The sequence below is a fragment of the Prosopis cineraria genome, unplaced genomic scaffold, assembly GCF_029017545.1.
Source record: "Prosopis cineraria cultivar Desert tree isolate PC_DT_omini unplaced genomic scaffold, ASM2901754v1 PC5, whole genome shotgun sequence".
Classification (NCBI taxonomy): Eukaryota; Viridiplantae; Streptophyta; class Magnoliopsida; order Fabales; family Fabaceae; genus Prosopis; species Prosopis cineraria.
This window is the reverse complement of record NW_026555336.1, coordinates 35,396,718-35,413,353: the sequence shown is the minus strand read 5'-3', so window position 1 is coordinate 35,413,353 and position 16,636 is coordinate 35,396,718. Positions and strand designations below refer to the sequence as shown.

Below are 16,636 nucleotides of genomic sequence, written 5' to 3'. Positions count from 1 at the left end.
TCAGGATCAAATTATATTAGAACATTCAATTAAGGAGAATAAGTACTGATATTCAATATCCATTACAACTTGCTGCTATCATTTGAAGCAGCAAGTTACTACAAGATGTGCGACAAAACTCCATGCTTGATGTGTGTGTGTGTGTGGGGTAATCATTCATCGCCCAAAAAAATCAATACACCAAAGTGGCATTTATTGTCATTGAATTGAAGGATGGGCAACACCCCGTCCCAAAAAATGAATTAAATAAAATAAAGCACAAATAATGAGTCATGCAAAACCAATATAACCAATGCTATCAATGACCTGTAGCGAATCCATTTGCTAAGCCTTAAAGGGGGAGAGAGCATTTGACGAAGTTAAGCGCCCAAGAAGACGATTAGCATGTCCAACAAACATTACAACCACTGAAGAGGGCAGATTCGTTACAGTCCATGAAGAATTGAACAGTCGAAGTCAGCTTAGGGGAGAACACACACTCTTAATTAAGGTGGAGAATAAAAGACCCTCGGCACCAGCATGTTACCAAAGAGTATCCTTCCTATCCAACCGAAGGATTATGTGAGTTCTTGCAAATCCTCAACACTATCCTTCTCATCCTATGGAGTACGCTAGTTTTTCAGTAATCGTTGACACAGCATATCCTTCTTATCCTATGGATTACGCAAGAGCTTGCATAATAACAGATGCTATGCCAAAGAAGAATAAAGACAAAGGCATCCCACAGAACCAAGTTGAAGATCGCAATCACCTTCAAGAGCCATGCGGACATGGCTAGTAGATGTTCTAATGGATATGCAGATATCTGGAAGAAGCAGCCGACAATGAAAGTACAGAGAAGCAACCAAGTACAATTCTGGTTTTGCCAAGCAGACACTAAAAGCAGCGACAGACCAAAAATGCACGTTTGACTCAATGATGAAGACGCAGAGGTCAAGCATTATTTATACCCTTCCACCCTTAGACAGCTCCAACTCATAAAGAAGGTGCAACCGCAGATATCCTTTAATGAAGGGCTGACAAAAAGGTTAACAGACAGAAGCTTCACTGCAGAAGACAAAATTCAAGGGGCACAACCAAATTGTCGATTTCTCACTTTAAGTCAACTTGAATGCAGAAGGAACTAGATGACATGATTGTGGCAGAGAGAAGCAGACAAAAAGATGAAGTGAGTGACGATTTGCCGACAATCACACCTCAAAACAAAAGGAAAACAAAAACATCATTCAGGATCCATAAATGCCAATACATCAAGGTGCCATAGCATATAAATAGATTAGGAAGAGTAACAATTAGTAAATAACACAACTGGCTATATAAAGTTGGGAGAGACCTTTTAAGTTTCAGCAAGCTGAAGAGAGACAGAAGATGCTAAAGTGTCCCATGCATCCTTTTGGCAGCTATAACATCTTGCGGGTGCCATCAAAACCCAAATATCTAACACTGACCATTACCAGAATATCAACATAACTAACACGTATAGTTTCCTCAAGCCATCCTACAGGTAATACACTACAGCAGAGTCCATTCCTAACGGTCATCCAGCATTTGCTCCATTCACATTCCGACCTTAATCTCTGTAAAAATAAACAATTTTTTTTAACATAAATGTAGCCAAATCAGAGACAGCAATTTGCATTAAACACAGCTAAACCTACCCATTGGCATAAGGAGAGTCACGGTGAGAGCGACGGTATGGAGGGGACCTGCTGTAACTGCGTCCACGTCGAGGAGGTGTAATGCTACGCCGTCTTGGAGATCTTCTTCCAATAGGGCTATAGCTCCTGACAAAATGAAGCAAGTTCAAGACACTAATTTAAGGTATCAACACTCGAATCTTCAAAAGGACTCCATTGTAGATAAATCAGAAAAGATTAGCATCCTGAAGAATTGCCACTTGATAAGTTACATTTTCATAAGATTTATGTAATACACGTAAGGAAATGCAGGGACCGAGATTTTAAATACCCATACTCCCAGAGGCTTAATTTGAAAAACAGACTGCGCCCAAGGATTTGGATTCAGGATTCAACAGGAAACTACAAGGGGCTAGCTTATTTTCTATGTATTTCAGATTTGTATGTTCGCTTTCCAGAGCCAAAGTCCAGACGGGATGATGATTGTGAGGAGTTTCAGAAAAGCCCAGGGGATTGAACGTATGAGAATCAAATGACAGAAAAAATCTAATCACATTGTTGACCAAATGAAACAACAACAGCTCATTCCAACAGAGACTACAATGAACGAATAATACACCAGAGTTTACTTAATTAATACCAGACACAAAGAAATAGGAATATCAAAAACTGAGGACAGTGGTGCACTGGTGCTGATTGATATGAATAATTTGCAAAACAAAGCAAGTACCCCACCCAAGAAAAGCCCACTGCACAGATGCCAAGTGCATGCTGAAGAAACTTGAACTTGCAACAAGACATGCTAATATAAATTCATGCCATTCAATAACTCCACATATTTTGATATTAATGGATCGCAAAAATGCTCAATAGACAACATTTCTGTCCCCAAGGCAATGAATGGTCTTAGCTTCCAAATCAAAGCAGTTATAATAAAACTTCACACATAACATACACTGTCTTTTCCTTCTCTATGCCTCAGGCATCTTGATAAACAATGAATCACTCCAAACTACCGGTGAAAGACAGACAAAGCTATGCATGCAGAAGTACTGAGATAAGATAAATCATTTGAAATGCATAATCCTTCAACTCATGCATCCAAAAATTACATCCCACCTGCGACCATAACTTGGACTTCTACGGCGCCGATATGGACTGGGGCTTCGTCGACGGCCACTTCCTAAGCCTCGTGAACCAACACGCATGCGGCATTCCCTAGCAAAATGACCAGGCTCACCACACTCATAACATTTTAAGTCCTCGCCTCCACGTCCACGTCCACCACGTCCTCCACCACCCTTGGAATTATGAGAAAGCTCCACACGCCAGCCATTTTTTCCTGCACGTCATTCAACCAGTCTAATGAGTCATGAATTGGGATTAAAAAACAAAAAAAAGACAGAGCTGCAAAATGACAACATATAAAGGTATATACGTGAACTTAAAATGAAATCAAGAGAACAAGAACGTATACTGACCATCCAGAGCATGAATTGCATCAAGTGCATCCCTCCTATCATCAAATTCAAGGAATGCATATCCTGGTGGCCTTCGAGCAACCCAGACACTGCATTAAACATATTTATCATAATCAAGCAATCAAAATGTAAATCCTTCATCGAGCACAGTCCCATGAAATGCAACAAGCGACAAGTGTTAGCCATGCTACCATAAACAATGCGAAAATTCTTCCCTCCCAATTTATTAAGTTAAATCATATAATACAACCTAGGTGGTAGAAACATATATGCACCATGCAAACTACTTTTATATGCAACAAACTGAAATACATAGAAAGAAACTTCTTCTCAAGACATAATCCATAAAAGAGTTACCAGCAGCATTGAATATTAGTTACAAAAGCATATATGTTCACCAAAAGCAACAACAATCTTCATTCACTAACCTATCGAACACCAAGCTAAAAGAGCCAAAGTATGTCATGATTAGGAGCAGCATAAAAATAAAACATTTATGTCCTGGGCAGCCTGAAATTGCAGTCTTAACTCCTAATGATTCCTTTTTTCCATACAAGAAAGGAAACAAACCGTTGCAACTCTCGCTCTCATATTCCATGCCAAAAAAAAAAAAGCACAAGTTACCCACACAAACTCGCAGATATCAATGTTATAATCGCGCGAGGAAACGACATTAGAAAGCAAAGTTAATTAAAAGAAGTAGCGAAGGTAAATTAGAATTTTGATAAATTACCTCCGGAGAACACCGTAGATACGAAATTCATCTTCAAGGTCCCTCTCAGTTACCCGAGGGTCCAAATTACCTACATAAACCCGAGACATTGTCCGCGGCCTGAAAATAGATCATAAAGTATGCATCAAGCCCCCGACTGCCTCGAAGGAAAAGACAAACACATGCAACCGTAACTTCGCAGAACTGTGAAAGAAAGTACAAAATTCACAAACAAATCCTTAAAACAATGGAGAAACACAAAAGATTACTGCAATTACACGGGAAAATTTCCGCCACAATCACAAAAATAGCCCTGACCTTGAGGTGCGGTAGTGGAGATCAGCTCGAAAAAGAACTCAAGAATCTCTCCAGGAAAGGAAAAGCCCTAGAGCACTTGAAGAAATTTCCAGAGTAGGGTTCCGCTCCCACCTTTGCCTTGTAAATAGCTGTGTTGAGAGCTGCCACCGGTGGGGCGCGAGGATCTTGAACACGGATCCAATTATGATGGCCCAATCTATGAATGTGTGACAAAAACGTCACGCCTCGTGCCAAAAAACCCGTTCCGTCTCGCGTTTCGTGTTGCCGGGAAAAAATTTCTTCAGATCAGCGAAAAAAGTAAATTTCTTTTTGATAAATTCAAATTTTTTGGTCGAAATGTTATTTCAGTGTGGATTGAAAAAAACCTTGTATCCAACAACTCCAAACTAAGGTTGAGGTTTGATTATTAACTGTTATGTAATGAGTAGGCATAATTAGAAGAAATTTACCTTTCATTTTTGGTAGCCAAAAGAATATTAGCCATAAAAAAGTTATGTGACAATATCCAGTAATCTCTCCTGTTTAATATTATAAGACAATTTTTTAAAATATTATGTTACAAGGTATAGGGTATTTCAATTCTTGCAATGTACAGTTGATAAGATTTTTTTATAAATATAAATAATTAGTGGTGTGATCAATAATATTTTTATTTTTTAACCGATGTATCATATTAAATAAAAATAAATATAAAAAAATATAATTTTAAAACAATTGACTAACTTGTTAAAAGTGTAATTTGATTAAATGTATTTTATAATATAAAATTAAGAGAGCATTTTTTTATAATAGAGAAAAATAAACTATACAATAATAACATCGCCTTGTTGTAATCTAAAGATTAAGCTATAAGAAATAAAATTTAAAAATTAAAATCTAATTGTGCACAATAAGACTTTTTCTAAGAGTACATCCGTTACTTCATTCACATATTTAAAAATCCTTTGAATGCATGCATCCAGGGCATGATTCAATATGATTTATATTTTTGAGACAACACTACAATTTAGATGAGAGAGAGAGTTTGTTCTATTTATTGCTTCAATAGCTTTGATAGAATTTGATTAAAAAAAAAATCTTTTTGTATCTAAAATCCAAAATAACTTTAGGCCCCCACAATCAAATCACAGCTTAGCTGACCAGAAAACTCAACATGTAGCTCACCAAAAAAAATTAATTTTTAAAAGTTTTTTTTATTTATACCATTGTGCAAAAATGTAAATTCCTAATGGTAAATAAATTATACTTCCTCCATTCAAAAATGTAAAATATTTTTTAAAAAATTAAATATTAAAAAATATAAGACATTTTTAGTCTTTTAAGGTATAATCATTACTCTTTTTTTTAAATCTCTTATTGATAAGGATTTTATATTTATTATAGAGTGATTAATAAAGGTAAATATAAAATGATAGGATTAATTTAAAAGTAAGTAATTACATTATTGAGATGAGATTCTATTAAAAATACTTTACATTTTTAAACGAAAGAGTAACATTTAATATTATTGGAATACAAATTTTTTTAAAAAAATGATCAAAAATAATTAAATAAATCACCTACATATTTTTACAGATTTATATATCATTTACTTTTTTATTGTTTTATGGAAATAAATTAGGAGCCCTATCTCTTGACAGTTCTATACAAAAGTTTATGGTAAGTCATCATGAATTTTATATTATGTTATGTAATTACATACATATATATATATATATATATATTGTAGATTAAAATTATTTTTCGTCTAGGAAGTGATTTCTTTCATATTAGCGTCCATTTGACGAAAAGGAAACTCCATCGAATGGCTTGGAAACAATATAAAGTAACTTTCCCATCGACAACATACCACTTGTCAAATCTCACCCCCTCCCCCTCCCAGGCCAGCACTTGTCGTCGTCAGTTTTGTATCTAAAGCACATATGATGGCATGGCTCGCATTGATGAGTGTGACAGAATTTGACAATCCAATCTGATAAGTGGGCAGAGCCCTTGCATTTATAAAAAGTATACGGTTCTGAACTCGGAGTCGGAGGTCGATGATTATTTTTCTTCCATTTTCCTAAAAGTTTATTGGACAGCATGGCTTCGAGATTCGGGTCGTATCTTTTGTCTCATTCTCTACTCAACGATAATCGTCAACATGGCTTTTTGCTGGCCGTTGGAATGCTTCGAGTGTCAACCCTTCCAACGGATGAAGCCGTAGATACTAGTCACAGTGCTGCAATTAAAGACTGGTAGAGGATTTCACAGAAACAGTGAGCTTTTATCTCAAAAATGAATGAAATCGGTTCATTATATACTCGATCCTCTTGAAAGCTATCAGTTTATTAGCGGTTCCTCCTTGAAGTACAAATTGGGGTTTGTGTAGTGGAAGAATGGAAGTTGATCGGATTGAAGAGAGCAGCGAGAGGTTGCTGGGTAGAAACAGTAGTGGTGGGAGTAGCGGAAGTAGGTGGGTCGATGGTAGTGAAGTATATTGGGACTCGCCTTCATGGTCAAGACGTAATGAGGAGGGCGGTGCAGAGGAATATGGTTCAATCAGAAGGAGGCTTGCGAAGAAACCCAGGAGAGTTGATTCATTCGACGTTGAAGCTATGGAGATTGCTGGTAGTCACGGCCACCACTCCAAGGTAATTTGTCGATCACGTTATTATTTCGTCCAAGCTTTGGCTTAGCATTTTGGAGATGCCCAATTGATCTGCGCATGTTTGTTGAGTTCCTTTCTTTGATATTTCACTTGAGAAATGACGAGATGTCCTAATTGCTAATTTCTTGCACACAAAAGGTGCACTAGGATTTTAGAAGCCACCAGCGCCAATGGAATAAATTGAACGGGAAAAAAACCACGCGTCTAAAAGGGGAAAAAAGAAAAAGAAAAGGAATTTAAGTGTTAGGACTTGAACCTAAAACGTTAGGATATGTTAGTGAATACCTAATAGTTGAAGATGACACATGTGGTTGAATAATGAATTTGCAACGTATGCACGTGAAACTCAGTTACGAAGCTGTCTTTCCTTCAAGTCAATTTCAGTTGTGTGTGGAATTAGCAGAAGATTGGAGATGTGTAAAGTGGCATTGCTCATGCTACAATTCATAAAGTAGTCGTTGGTGAACATTTGAAACTTATTTGCAACTTTTAACTGACAATCAGTAATGTTAACTTATACCTGGTTTATTAACTAGATTACATATAAGGCCATCTCCCTCTTTCTGATCTCTAGTACTTATGTGAATCAGGATCTTCCCGTTTGGTCCACTCTTGCAATGGCGTTTCAGACTCTTGGTGTGGTATATGGGGACTTGGGAACAAGTCCCCTGTATGTCTTTGCTGATGTCTTCAGCAAGGTTCCGGTTGAGTCCGAGGTTGATGTATTGGGGGCGTTGTCTTTAGTTATGTACACGATAGCACTTATTCCACTAGCAAAATATGTATTTATAGTCCTCAAGGCAAATGATAATGGTGAAGGTAATACATAAATATTCCTACTGTGGATTATTTACTTTGGTTCAGTAATTGTAAATCAGAGTTCTCATTCATTAACGGATTCACCTGTAGGTGGAACATTTGCACTATACTCTCTCATTTGCAGGTATGCTGATGTGAATCTGCTTCCTAATCGTCAGCAAGCTGATGAGCATATTTCTAGTTTTAAGCTGAAGCTGCCCACTCCAGAGCTGGAAAGAGCTCTGAACATAAAGGAGACTTTGGAAAAGAGGTCATCTTTGAAAACTCTTTTGCTGCTGTTGGTTCTGCTGGGAACTTCTATGGTTATTGGAGATGGTATCTTAACCCCTGCAATATCAGGTACATAAGCCTACCATTGTCTAACGGGGAATTCTGTGACAATCAAAAAGAAGATTGAAATTTTAAAAACTAGTTGTAACATATCCTGCAGAAGCTGCTGTGTTAAAGTTAAGTGCGTGTTCAAAATCATATCTTTGGAAATGAATATTACTCTATAGCTAGATTGATACGCTGGAAATTATTGGTTTGTACCATACGAACATTGCTGTTATATGAAGTTAGGCCACAGGCAGTCTATTTGGTAAAAATACTGCTAACTACCGTATACATTGATTTTCCACGGGTTAATATGCTTATGAGAATCTTGCTAATTTGTTGATATATAAGTACTTAACGTAAGCTGATGTGAGGAATGGACAATGACCTTCTGTATTCCCGCTGGTCACCAACATTAAAAAAAAAAAAAAAAAAACTCATTCAATTATGCAAAGAAAAATCTGTTTGACATGTGTGTCACAACAGCCAGTGCCCTCAACTCCCCCTGGGCGCCCAAGTTTTTGAAAAGTAGGTTTGCTGAGGATGTGATGTAGTGGACTAATCACCTCAAAACCTCCCGAGTTATGAAGAGAAAAACTCTGTCAATTAAGTTATATAAACAAGGAGAAAACTCACTTGCAGCTTTTTAAGCTTTTGCTATCAGGCTGCAATAACGACAGATAACAAGTAAAAAAAATTTCCACGGATCAACACCGCATGACTGATTCTCTTAAAAAAAAAAAAATGTTCTTCCATATGTAATGTTTCAGTTAGAGCACTTGATAGCAAGCTTCTAAGAAACTTAAGTGTTCTCCCGTGAACAATTACCACCGCGTGACAAGCATTGCAATGCCCCCACAATTGAAACAGGTTCTTTATTCCACTTGACATGGTTCATTTATTTAAGTTTGGAGTATTTTGATTTACAAGGAGCAAACCGAGTACACACTACATATAGTTTCATCTAATGGGCTTGTACCTTTGGTCCCTTGGGGTTTGGGACTAGACTTTGCTAAATTGATTGAATTGGCCATTTTCTTCCACTCTTCCTTGTAATCTCGTTCGTGGGATTTTTATTTACCCTTTTCATTCTCTAAGTGATATTGGAATGTATGTTAGAAAAAACAAAATTGTTTGTGCTGCGCTTAATTATAATCACAATGCTTCTTTGTCGCAGTGATGTCTGCCATAAGTGGACTGCAAGATGAGATAAATGGAATCGGTACAAGTGGGTATAGTTTCCTTCTTCTTTTTCCTTGAATTTACCTTTATTTCTAGTTGAAAAACTAGTAAATGAATAATGAGAGCAAAGAGAAAACTCATATTTTCACCACAAAAAAAAAAAAAAACTCATAACTGGGGAGTGGAGGTGGTTTATGAAGAGATCCCTAGTCACTTTCCCTTTTGTAGATGGATAGTACGCGGAAAACCACATTCATATGCATGCTAACTTTAGATGGAAATTCTCGTGGTGGGCTTTTCCTTTTCTGTTTCAGGGAGATATACCTCAAAGTCACTTCTTGTCTTTGAAGAAATGAATTTGTGACATTTCAGTAAAAGTCACATTCGAAAATTGCAGATATCTCTCCAAAATTTTCTGAACCAAATGTCCATGAGATCAAAGTCTTTATAATATTTATTAATTAATAAGCTGAGTGCTTAGACCTAAGCGGGTTGGTGAATTGTTCTGCCTTAGAAACAATTTGTGAATGATTGCTCCCGCAAGTTCACAGGATCAATATAGTTATGAATCCTAGAGCACTCCAAGAGTCAAATCTAGAGGAAGACGATGATCTTTGTTAGTTATAAAAAGCAAATAAAAGTTTTGAAAAGAGAATTAATATTTAAGGAAAGAATGCAAATAAAAATGATAAAAAGCGATGAACTGAATATATTAGACAAGTGTTATGGATCAAAATTCACCTATTAGGATGGTTTACTCTAATTCAGTTAATTATCTTCCTTTTGTTTATAATGACAACTATTTTTAAAGTATTCTAATTACCTCTCAATAAATTAGGGTGTATCTATTTAGGGTTGAATTAGCTTTAGCTAACCCTATCAAGACCCTAGATAAACCATGAAACTACAATCTCAGTCACCACAGATCCTACGTTATCTCTAATTCAATTATCTGTGTTTATCTCTCTTGGTCTAGATTAATTTTTCATCTCTCAATTCTTTGAATAGCCCACAAACAGATTATATACTAGCTACATATATAATAAGGTAAGAAATAACGAGAGAGATAAATATAAATAAACAAAAATTCATGTTCAACGGGAAAATGAAATAACCAAATAAAAGAGAAAGATCCATCTCAACCAAGCTATTCCTTACTCTTGACTGGGAGTTTAGAAACAACTCATAGTATTCAAACTAAAATTTCCAAATAAAAACATGAACAGAATCTAAAGAAGAAGAAAAGAGAGAAAGCTACCAACTTGGAAGAACTTCTTCTAATTTTGTAATATGCTTTCTAGCCTTTAGATATGAGATTAGATCCCTTGAGAGGCTTTTGGGAGGTTTATTTATAATAAATTTGTCCCCCTTGGCTTGGAATATAAATAGGTCGCACCTAATCTGATCTGATTTGTTCATATCTGATTTAAAATATAATTAAATATTAATTTGCGTTTCTGGGCCTATGTCCATGCGCAGTCGGGCCTAGTTATATTATGTCCACGCATGGTTGAAGAGCAAAGAGTGTTGTGTCTGCATGTTCCTCCACACATGGTCAAAGAGCGACACCTAGAGATTTCCTCACGCAGTTGAGATTTGTTCTCAGATGTCTGTGGCTGGTATTGTTGAGGACATTTGGAGTCACCACGATAGATTATATCCACAAGCGGAGGAAGTGTTCGCAGGCTTGTCCGTGAGCGGAGTTGTCTTTTTGGGTCTAATTCCTTGGTCTTTGACTTTGGGCTTCGCATTTTAAGTTCTTTTTCATGCTATATTGCTCCTTCTTCTCAAAAATACACCAAAAATACTAAGTGAGACTTTTTATCCATATTTATCCTTTTTCGATGCATTATCCAATGAATAAAAGGGTGGAAAATATATATAAATTTAGGTAAAATATCCACTTATTAGTGAACATCTCTATTAGTGTTCACAAACGGAGCTTCTCTATAAGCGAGAAAAAGTGAGAAAGAGATGCCAATTTAAGTTTGTCTGTTAGTCTGACTCTTTTAAATATTAGCTGTACCTATTGAGATTTAGGTTTCTTCAAGAACACTGCCTTTTATCTATATTCTGGAACTGTGGACTATTGACAGTATTAACATTGTGAATGACTTAAATTTTTTGTGTTTCTTACTTGCAGAAGCGGTGGTCATTATTTCAGTTGTAGTTCTGCTGGGTTTGTTTAGCATACAAAAGTTTGGTACCAGTAAAGTGGCTTTCCTGTTTTCCCCTATTCTCGCTTTATGGTTCTTTTCTCTGGGTTCAATTGGAATATATAATATATTAACTTATGATGCCAATGTCCTGAAAGCATTCAATCCAGCTTATATTTATTATTTCTTCAAGAAAAATACGACAAGGGCATGGTCTGCTCTTGGTGGCTGTGTTCTATGTATTACAGGTGTGTCTTTTTTCTCTGCGATTGAAAACATCACAAAATTAATAGTTTTTTTTGGCTTAATTTATATGATTTTGCCATTCAGAAGGCACAAATAACGAAGACACTGTTGATTTAAGATAATATGATTGATATCAAGCTTGCCAATTACTTGGGATCTTATTGAAGTGAGAATATAGCCATGAAGCATTCTTGTTAAAGTGAGAAATTTGTGAAGCATGAAAACAGCCCTTTCAGTTGTAAGAAAGACAAGTAACCAGAAACTCAGACAACTTGCTTGCATATTTTCTCTTCAGGTTCAGAGGCAATGTTTGCTGATCTGGGTCATTTTTCTGTACAAGCAATACAGGTTTGTACCTTGTTGTAATCCCACAAGCTTGCTTTAAGTATTGAATTTTCTAGCTCAAGTCTTACATTTAATTGATTATGCAGATTGCTTTTACTTGTGTGGTATTTCCATGTCTCCTCTTCGCTTATATGGGCCAAGCTGCTTATTTGATGAAGTACCCTAATTCATATTCAGAAATATTCTATGCTTCTGTTCCAGGTGATTTGTCAATAGATGATTGTTTATGCCTGTGAATAGGATTCGTTGCACTTTCAAACTCCTAGTTTATAGATATTTGTTTTTTATTATAATGATTTTTTTATCATATATATTTGTTTATTTCATACAGAAAGCCTCTTCTGGCCAGTGTTTGTGATAGCTTCTCTTGCTGCTATGATTGCCAGCCAAGCAATGATATCTGCTACATTCTCATGCGTGAAGCAAGCTATGGCTTTGGGCTGCTTCCCAAGGCTCAAGATAATTCACACGTCAAAAAAGCAAATGGGTCAAATTTACATCCCTGTAATGAACTATTTTCTTATGATCATGTGTATAGTGGTCATTTCCTTCTTCCAGAGCACAACTGACATAGCAAATGCATATGGTAACAAATCACCATCTTATTTTTCTGATTATTTCTTCCTATTGTTGCTACTTTGGTTCAAGGGTGATGTTCCCGCTTGGTACTTATTTCTACGTTCTAGTTTAGTCACCTGTGTTTTAACTTGTCCACGATTACAATTTGGCAACATGTCAAAAAATTATGTAACAGGATTACTTAAACTAGTTGGTCAGAATTTAATTGATAACTCACAAAGTAGTGGGTTCAAATTTCGATGTTAATGTGAGAATATTATTGGTAAACAATGTATAAGTACCTTTGTTTGAGTTCTTTGAACCCAAGACATGCCCTAGCCCTACTGAGCCGTTGGGATCCAACTTACTTGAGCTTCTTCACACCAAAATAAAAAGGAAAGAATTATTTAAACCAGAATGCCTCATGTATTGATTAACTTAAATTATCAATTACCTATGTCATATTCAGGTGAATTTTTATTTCTGCACCCACATGCATGTTTTTTGTGTTGGCATGATTCTAGATGTCTTTATTGACTTTGACCATGTTAATTATAAGTTTATAACATCAACCACTGGCTCTCATATGATTGATGGTGCCAAAATACAAATGACATAAACAGTTGATGGTATGAATCCAGAGGTTTTAAATTTTTATGTACAACTTGAATGGACCAAATCATGCTGAAACCATACAGCACACCTACCTAATGCATAGTCGCGTTTGTGGCATATCTACTAACGCTTTCCATATTGCTCTTTAGGCATTGCTGAAGTAGGTGTCATGATGGTTAGCACCACCTTGGTGACACTTGTAATGCTTCTAATCTGGCAGACCAACTTGTTCTTGGCGTGTTGTTTCCCACTCATATTTGGATCAGTGGAGCTGATTTACATGTCTTCTGTCCTATCAAAAATAGTTGAAGGTGGCTGGCTTCCTCTTGCCTTTTCTAGTTTTCTCCTCTCTGTAATGTACATCTGGAACTATGGGAGTGTGTTGAAGTACCAAAGTGAAGTCAGGGAGAAGATCTCACTGGATTTGATGCGTGACCTTGGCTCCAATCTTGGAACTGTCAGAGTGCCCGGAATAGGGTTACTGTATAATGAACTTGTACAAGGCATTCCTTCCATCTTTTCACAGTTCCTTTTGGGCCTCCCAGCTATCCACTCTACTATAGTCTTCGTTTGCATCAAATATGTTCCGATTCCCGTGGTTCCTCAAGAAGAAAGGTTCCTGTTTCGAAGAATTTGTCCCAAGGATTATCATATGTTCCGGTGTGTTGCCAGGTATGGCTACAAAGACGTGAGAAAGGAAGACCACCATGCATTTGAGCAACTTCTTATTGAAAGCCTTGAGAAATTCTTGAGAAGGGAGGCTCATGAAACTGCCTTGGAGATGCGGGGCAACTTGACTGAGGATAATGTTTCAGTGAGATCATCAGATTCTGATCCTCCTTCTGCCAATGGGCATGAGGATGAACTCATGATTCCGCTTATGCATGGTCGCAATTCCGAAGAAACAAGAACTCCTGCTGCACCAGGAACTGCATCATCTGTGCTAACTTCTAGTTATATGCCATCTGAGGAAGACTCGAACCTTGAGGAAGGCCCTAGTCTTGAATATGAACTTTCAGTGCTTAGGGAAGCAATGGAATCTGGATGCACCTATTTGCTTGGACATGGGCATGTGAGAGCAAAGAAGAACTCTTTTTTCCTCAAGAAATTGTTGATAAATTATTTCTATGCGTTTTTGAGAAAGAATTGCAGACAAGGGACTGCAAGCATGAGAGTGCCTCACACTAATATAATTCAAGTGGGGATGACATATATGGTCTGATTCATCCGTGTAGTTCTTTCTGATATCTGAGAGCTCAAGGTCATTCTGGACACTGGAGGTTGAAAAATTCTTAGGCTTTTTTTTGGAAATTTTGCTTGCCTAACCAATTATACATGGACATGTAAGCGTATCAAAAGAGAACTCCAGTGAAAAAACATTATAATGCGCTTACATGTCCCTTGATGATTAGCTTGATTTATTTTTTCTTTCCTTTTTTTGGGTAATCTAAGAATTTCTCTTATAACTTTGACCTAGTTATTGGTATTGGTATTTACCTTCAACTAACAATGATTTTGATGAAACATGTTTTTATATAGCTAGCTGATTAAGTCAAATTCGAGTATTGTCAGCTCAGTTGGAGTTGCTTTCTCCAAGACTTCTTTGCGTTCAAGCGGACTTGGATTCAAAATTTTCTAATTAAATTTTCATAGCTCTTTTTACTAGTATTACTGTCTTTGGGTGGTGTTTTTTTCAAAAAAAACACACACACACACACAATTATATTCCATTGACAATTGAAACTCAAGGTATTATTAATGAAGGTTAGATTCATTCCAACTAGATTGTTATATGTGAATCATTAACTAATTGTTGAAGCATTGAAAGCTCCTATCATATATGCTAGCTTAAGTTGGTGCTTACATTGTTTAAAGGGAAAATTACATAGTATATTTATTTATAAATAAATCTCATAAAATTTAAAAATCACAACAAAATTTTTTAGGACTTAAGTGTAATTTGAAGCTAGGATAAAAAGATAATAATATTTTATTAAATATATATGTATTATATTAATCAAATAATTTACAATTACTTTATTTTAAACTAATTAATTTAATTATTGAATATATGAAGGTACAATTATAAATTACTAATAAAATAATAGTAAATAATTAATATGATGTAAATTGCTTATGATTGTTTAACATGGATATATGAAATTATAGTTGTTGAAAGTTAAAATTATAGTTATAAATTATTAATGAAATAGTTGTAATAATAGAGGTATTATTGTCTTTATAGTTTAAAATTAACTTACATTTAGGTTTAAGGAGACATAAATGTGGTCTCTAAATTTTACAGAACTTATTTATAAATAAATGTGCTCTATATGACTTATATGTAATTTTTTCTTGTTTAAATTGGCTTTGAACTTGTAATTTATCCCAACGCATATTTGCATGGATGATCAAGTTGAGCCAATGGATTACATATTTAAATTATTTAATGTTTTGAGATGCTTTTGAAATTGTTTATCTTCCCTCGCTTAACTCTCGATAAAAATTATTCTTAAAATTCTATTAGCACATCAGTTTGCAGGTTAGGGCTTGTAAAACTGGAGGCTCTCTTACATTTCATTTTCATGGCCTAAGCTACTGGATTCTCTATTGGCCCACTTTTGCTGGCCCACGGTCCAACCAATTTGTGCATTAGGCTTTACAGCCTAATGTAATTTTGTCTTTTCATTCAGTACTTATATAATAATAGGCTTTGCAGCTTAATGTAATTTTTTTTTTCAGTACTTATATAATAATAATGCTTGTTTTTGCTTTTCGGCCTAACAATAACAATTATTGCTATGTAATTTGAAGTTTTTGTTTAACTTACTTTCTCTATTTGTTGAAATTCGATATTCTTGATTTCTCAATTATAACAGTGTAACAAACCTTTCAACTTTTTTTTTCCCTTTTTTTCTTTTCTGGGGCCGCCTTGCTTTTGTATTGAGAAAATGATAATAAATTTTTTAAATTATATAAATAATAATTTTATTTCTCGAAATGCTAAACCAATGAAGTCCCTAAAATTTTTTCTGTCATTAAAAAATTAATCTAAATAATTAAATTATCCTTAATTCAAATGTTAATTATCATTCACACATTTTGTTTCAAGATTCACAGTTTTTTTTTTAAATTGCAAAAATTAACAACAATACTCAAGTTCAAGTTTAAAATTTTAATATTTCTCAAATGTTGCAAATATTAATTGTTATTTATAAATTTTATTTTAAAATTCACAAACTTTTCTTTTTAAAATCACAAAAATTCTACAGTAACTTGCAAGCTCGCATTTGAAATCTTGATATTTCTCAAGTGTTGCAAATAAAATTATCATTCACAAATTTTGTTCTAAAATTCACAATTTTTTATTTAAAATTGTAAAGATGCAATAACAATTTGCAAGTTCGCATTTAAAATCTTGAACAAAGGATAATTTAATTATTTATGTTAATTCTTTAATGACAGAAAAAATTTTAAAATTTTAAAAGAATTATGACATTTTAATGAATCAAAATATCATTTATATAATTTAAAAAAATTATTATTATTATTTTTTATTCTTTTAAAATTCTTCATGTTTATCCTGGCGGTGCCTTTTGCTT

General features: G+C 35.1%; 2 protein-coding genes and 1 long non-coding RNA gene across 8 annotated transcripts; 1 reads left to right on the top strand and 2 right to left on the bottom strand.

Moving 5' to 3' along the window:
- Nucleotides 1–4,329, bottom strand: LOC129311503 (serine/arginine-rich splicing factor RSZ21). Of its 6 annotated transcripts, XR_008593306.1 has the most exons (8): nt 4,149–4,327; nt 3,852–3,950; nt 3,119–3,207; nt 2,757–2,979; nt 1,659–1,784; nt 1,334–1,577; nt 1,097–1,196; nt 1–1,003 (listed from the first exon to the last, which is right to left on the bottom strand). XR_008593306.1 is itself a non-coding variant. In XM_054953835.1 (6 exons), the coding sequence occupies exons 2-6, from the start codon at nt 3,938–3,940 to the stop codon at nt 1,571–1,573; spliced, it is 534 nt and encodes a 177-aa protein (XP_054809810.1). In that variant the 5' UTR covers nt 3,941–3,950; nt 4,109–4,329; the 3' UTR covers nt 1–1,570. The 6 variants fall into 6 exon arrangements, 3 of the variants coding, with proteins under 3 accessions (XP_054809810.1, XP_054809809.1, XP_054809808.1); XR_008593305.1 differs by having other exon boundaries at nt 1,097–1,577; XR_008593304.1 differs by having other exon boundaries at nt 1–1,196.
- A 1,706-nt stretch (nt 4,330–6,035) lies between these two features.
- On the top strand, nt 6,036–14,558 carry LOC129310720 (putative potassium transporter 12). Its single transcript, XM_054952640.1, has 9 exons — nt 6,036–6,781; nt 7,389–7,617; nt 7,708–7,956; nt 9,110–9,160; nt 11,258–11,518; nt 11,812–11,864; nt 11,948–12,062; nt 12,193–12,447; nt 13,184–14,558. Exons 1-9 carry the CDS (start codon nt 6,527–6,529, stop codon nt 14,254–14,256), a joined length of 2,541 nt encoding a protein of 846 aa, XP_054808615.1. The 5' UTR covers nt 6,036–6,526; the 3' UTR covers nt 14,257–14,558.
- Nucleotides 7,613–10,495, bottom strand: LOC129310721 (uncharacterized). The gene is made up of 2 exons (XR_008593176.1): nt 10,373–10,495; nt 7,613–7,989 (listed from the first exon to the last, which is right to left on the bottom strand). It is a non-coding gene; the product is annotated as an uncharacterized LOC129310721 (long non-coding RNA).
- Nucleotides 14,559–16,636: the final 2,078 nt, after the last annotated feature.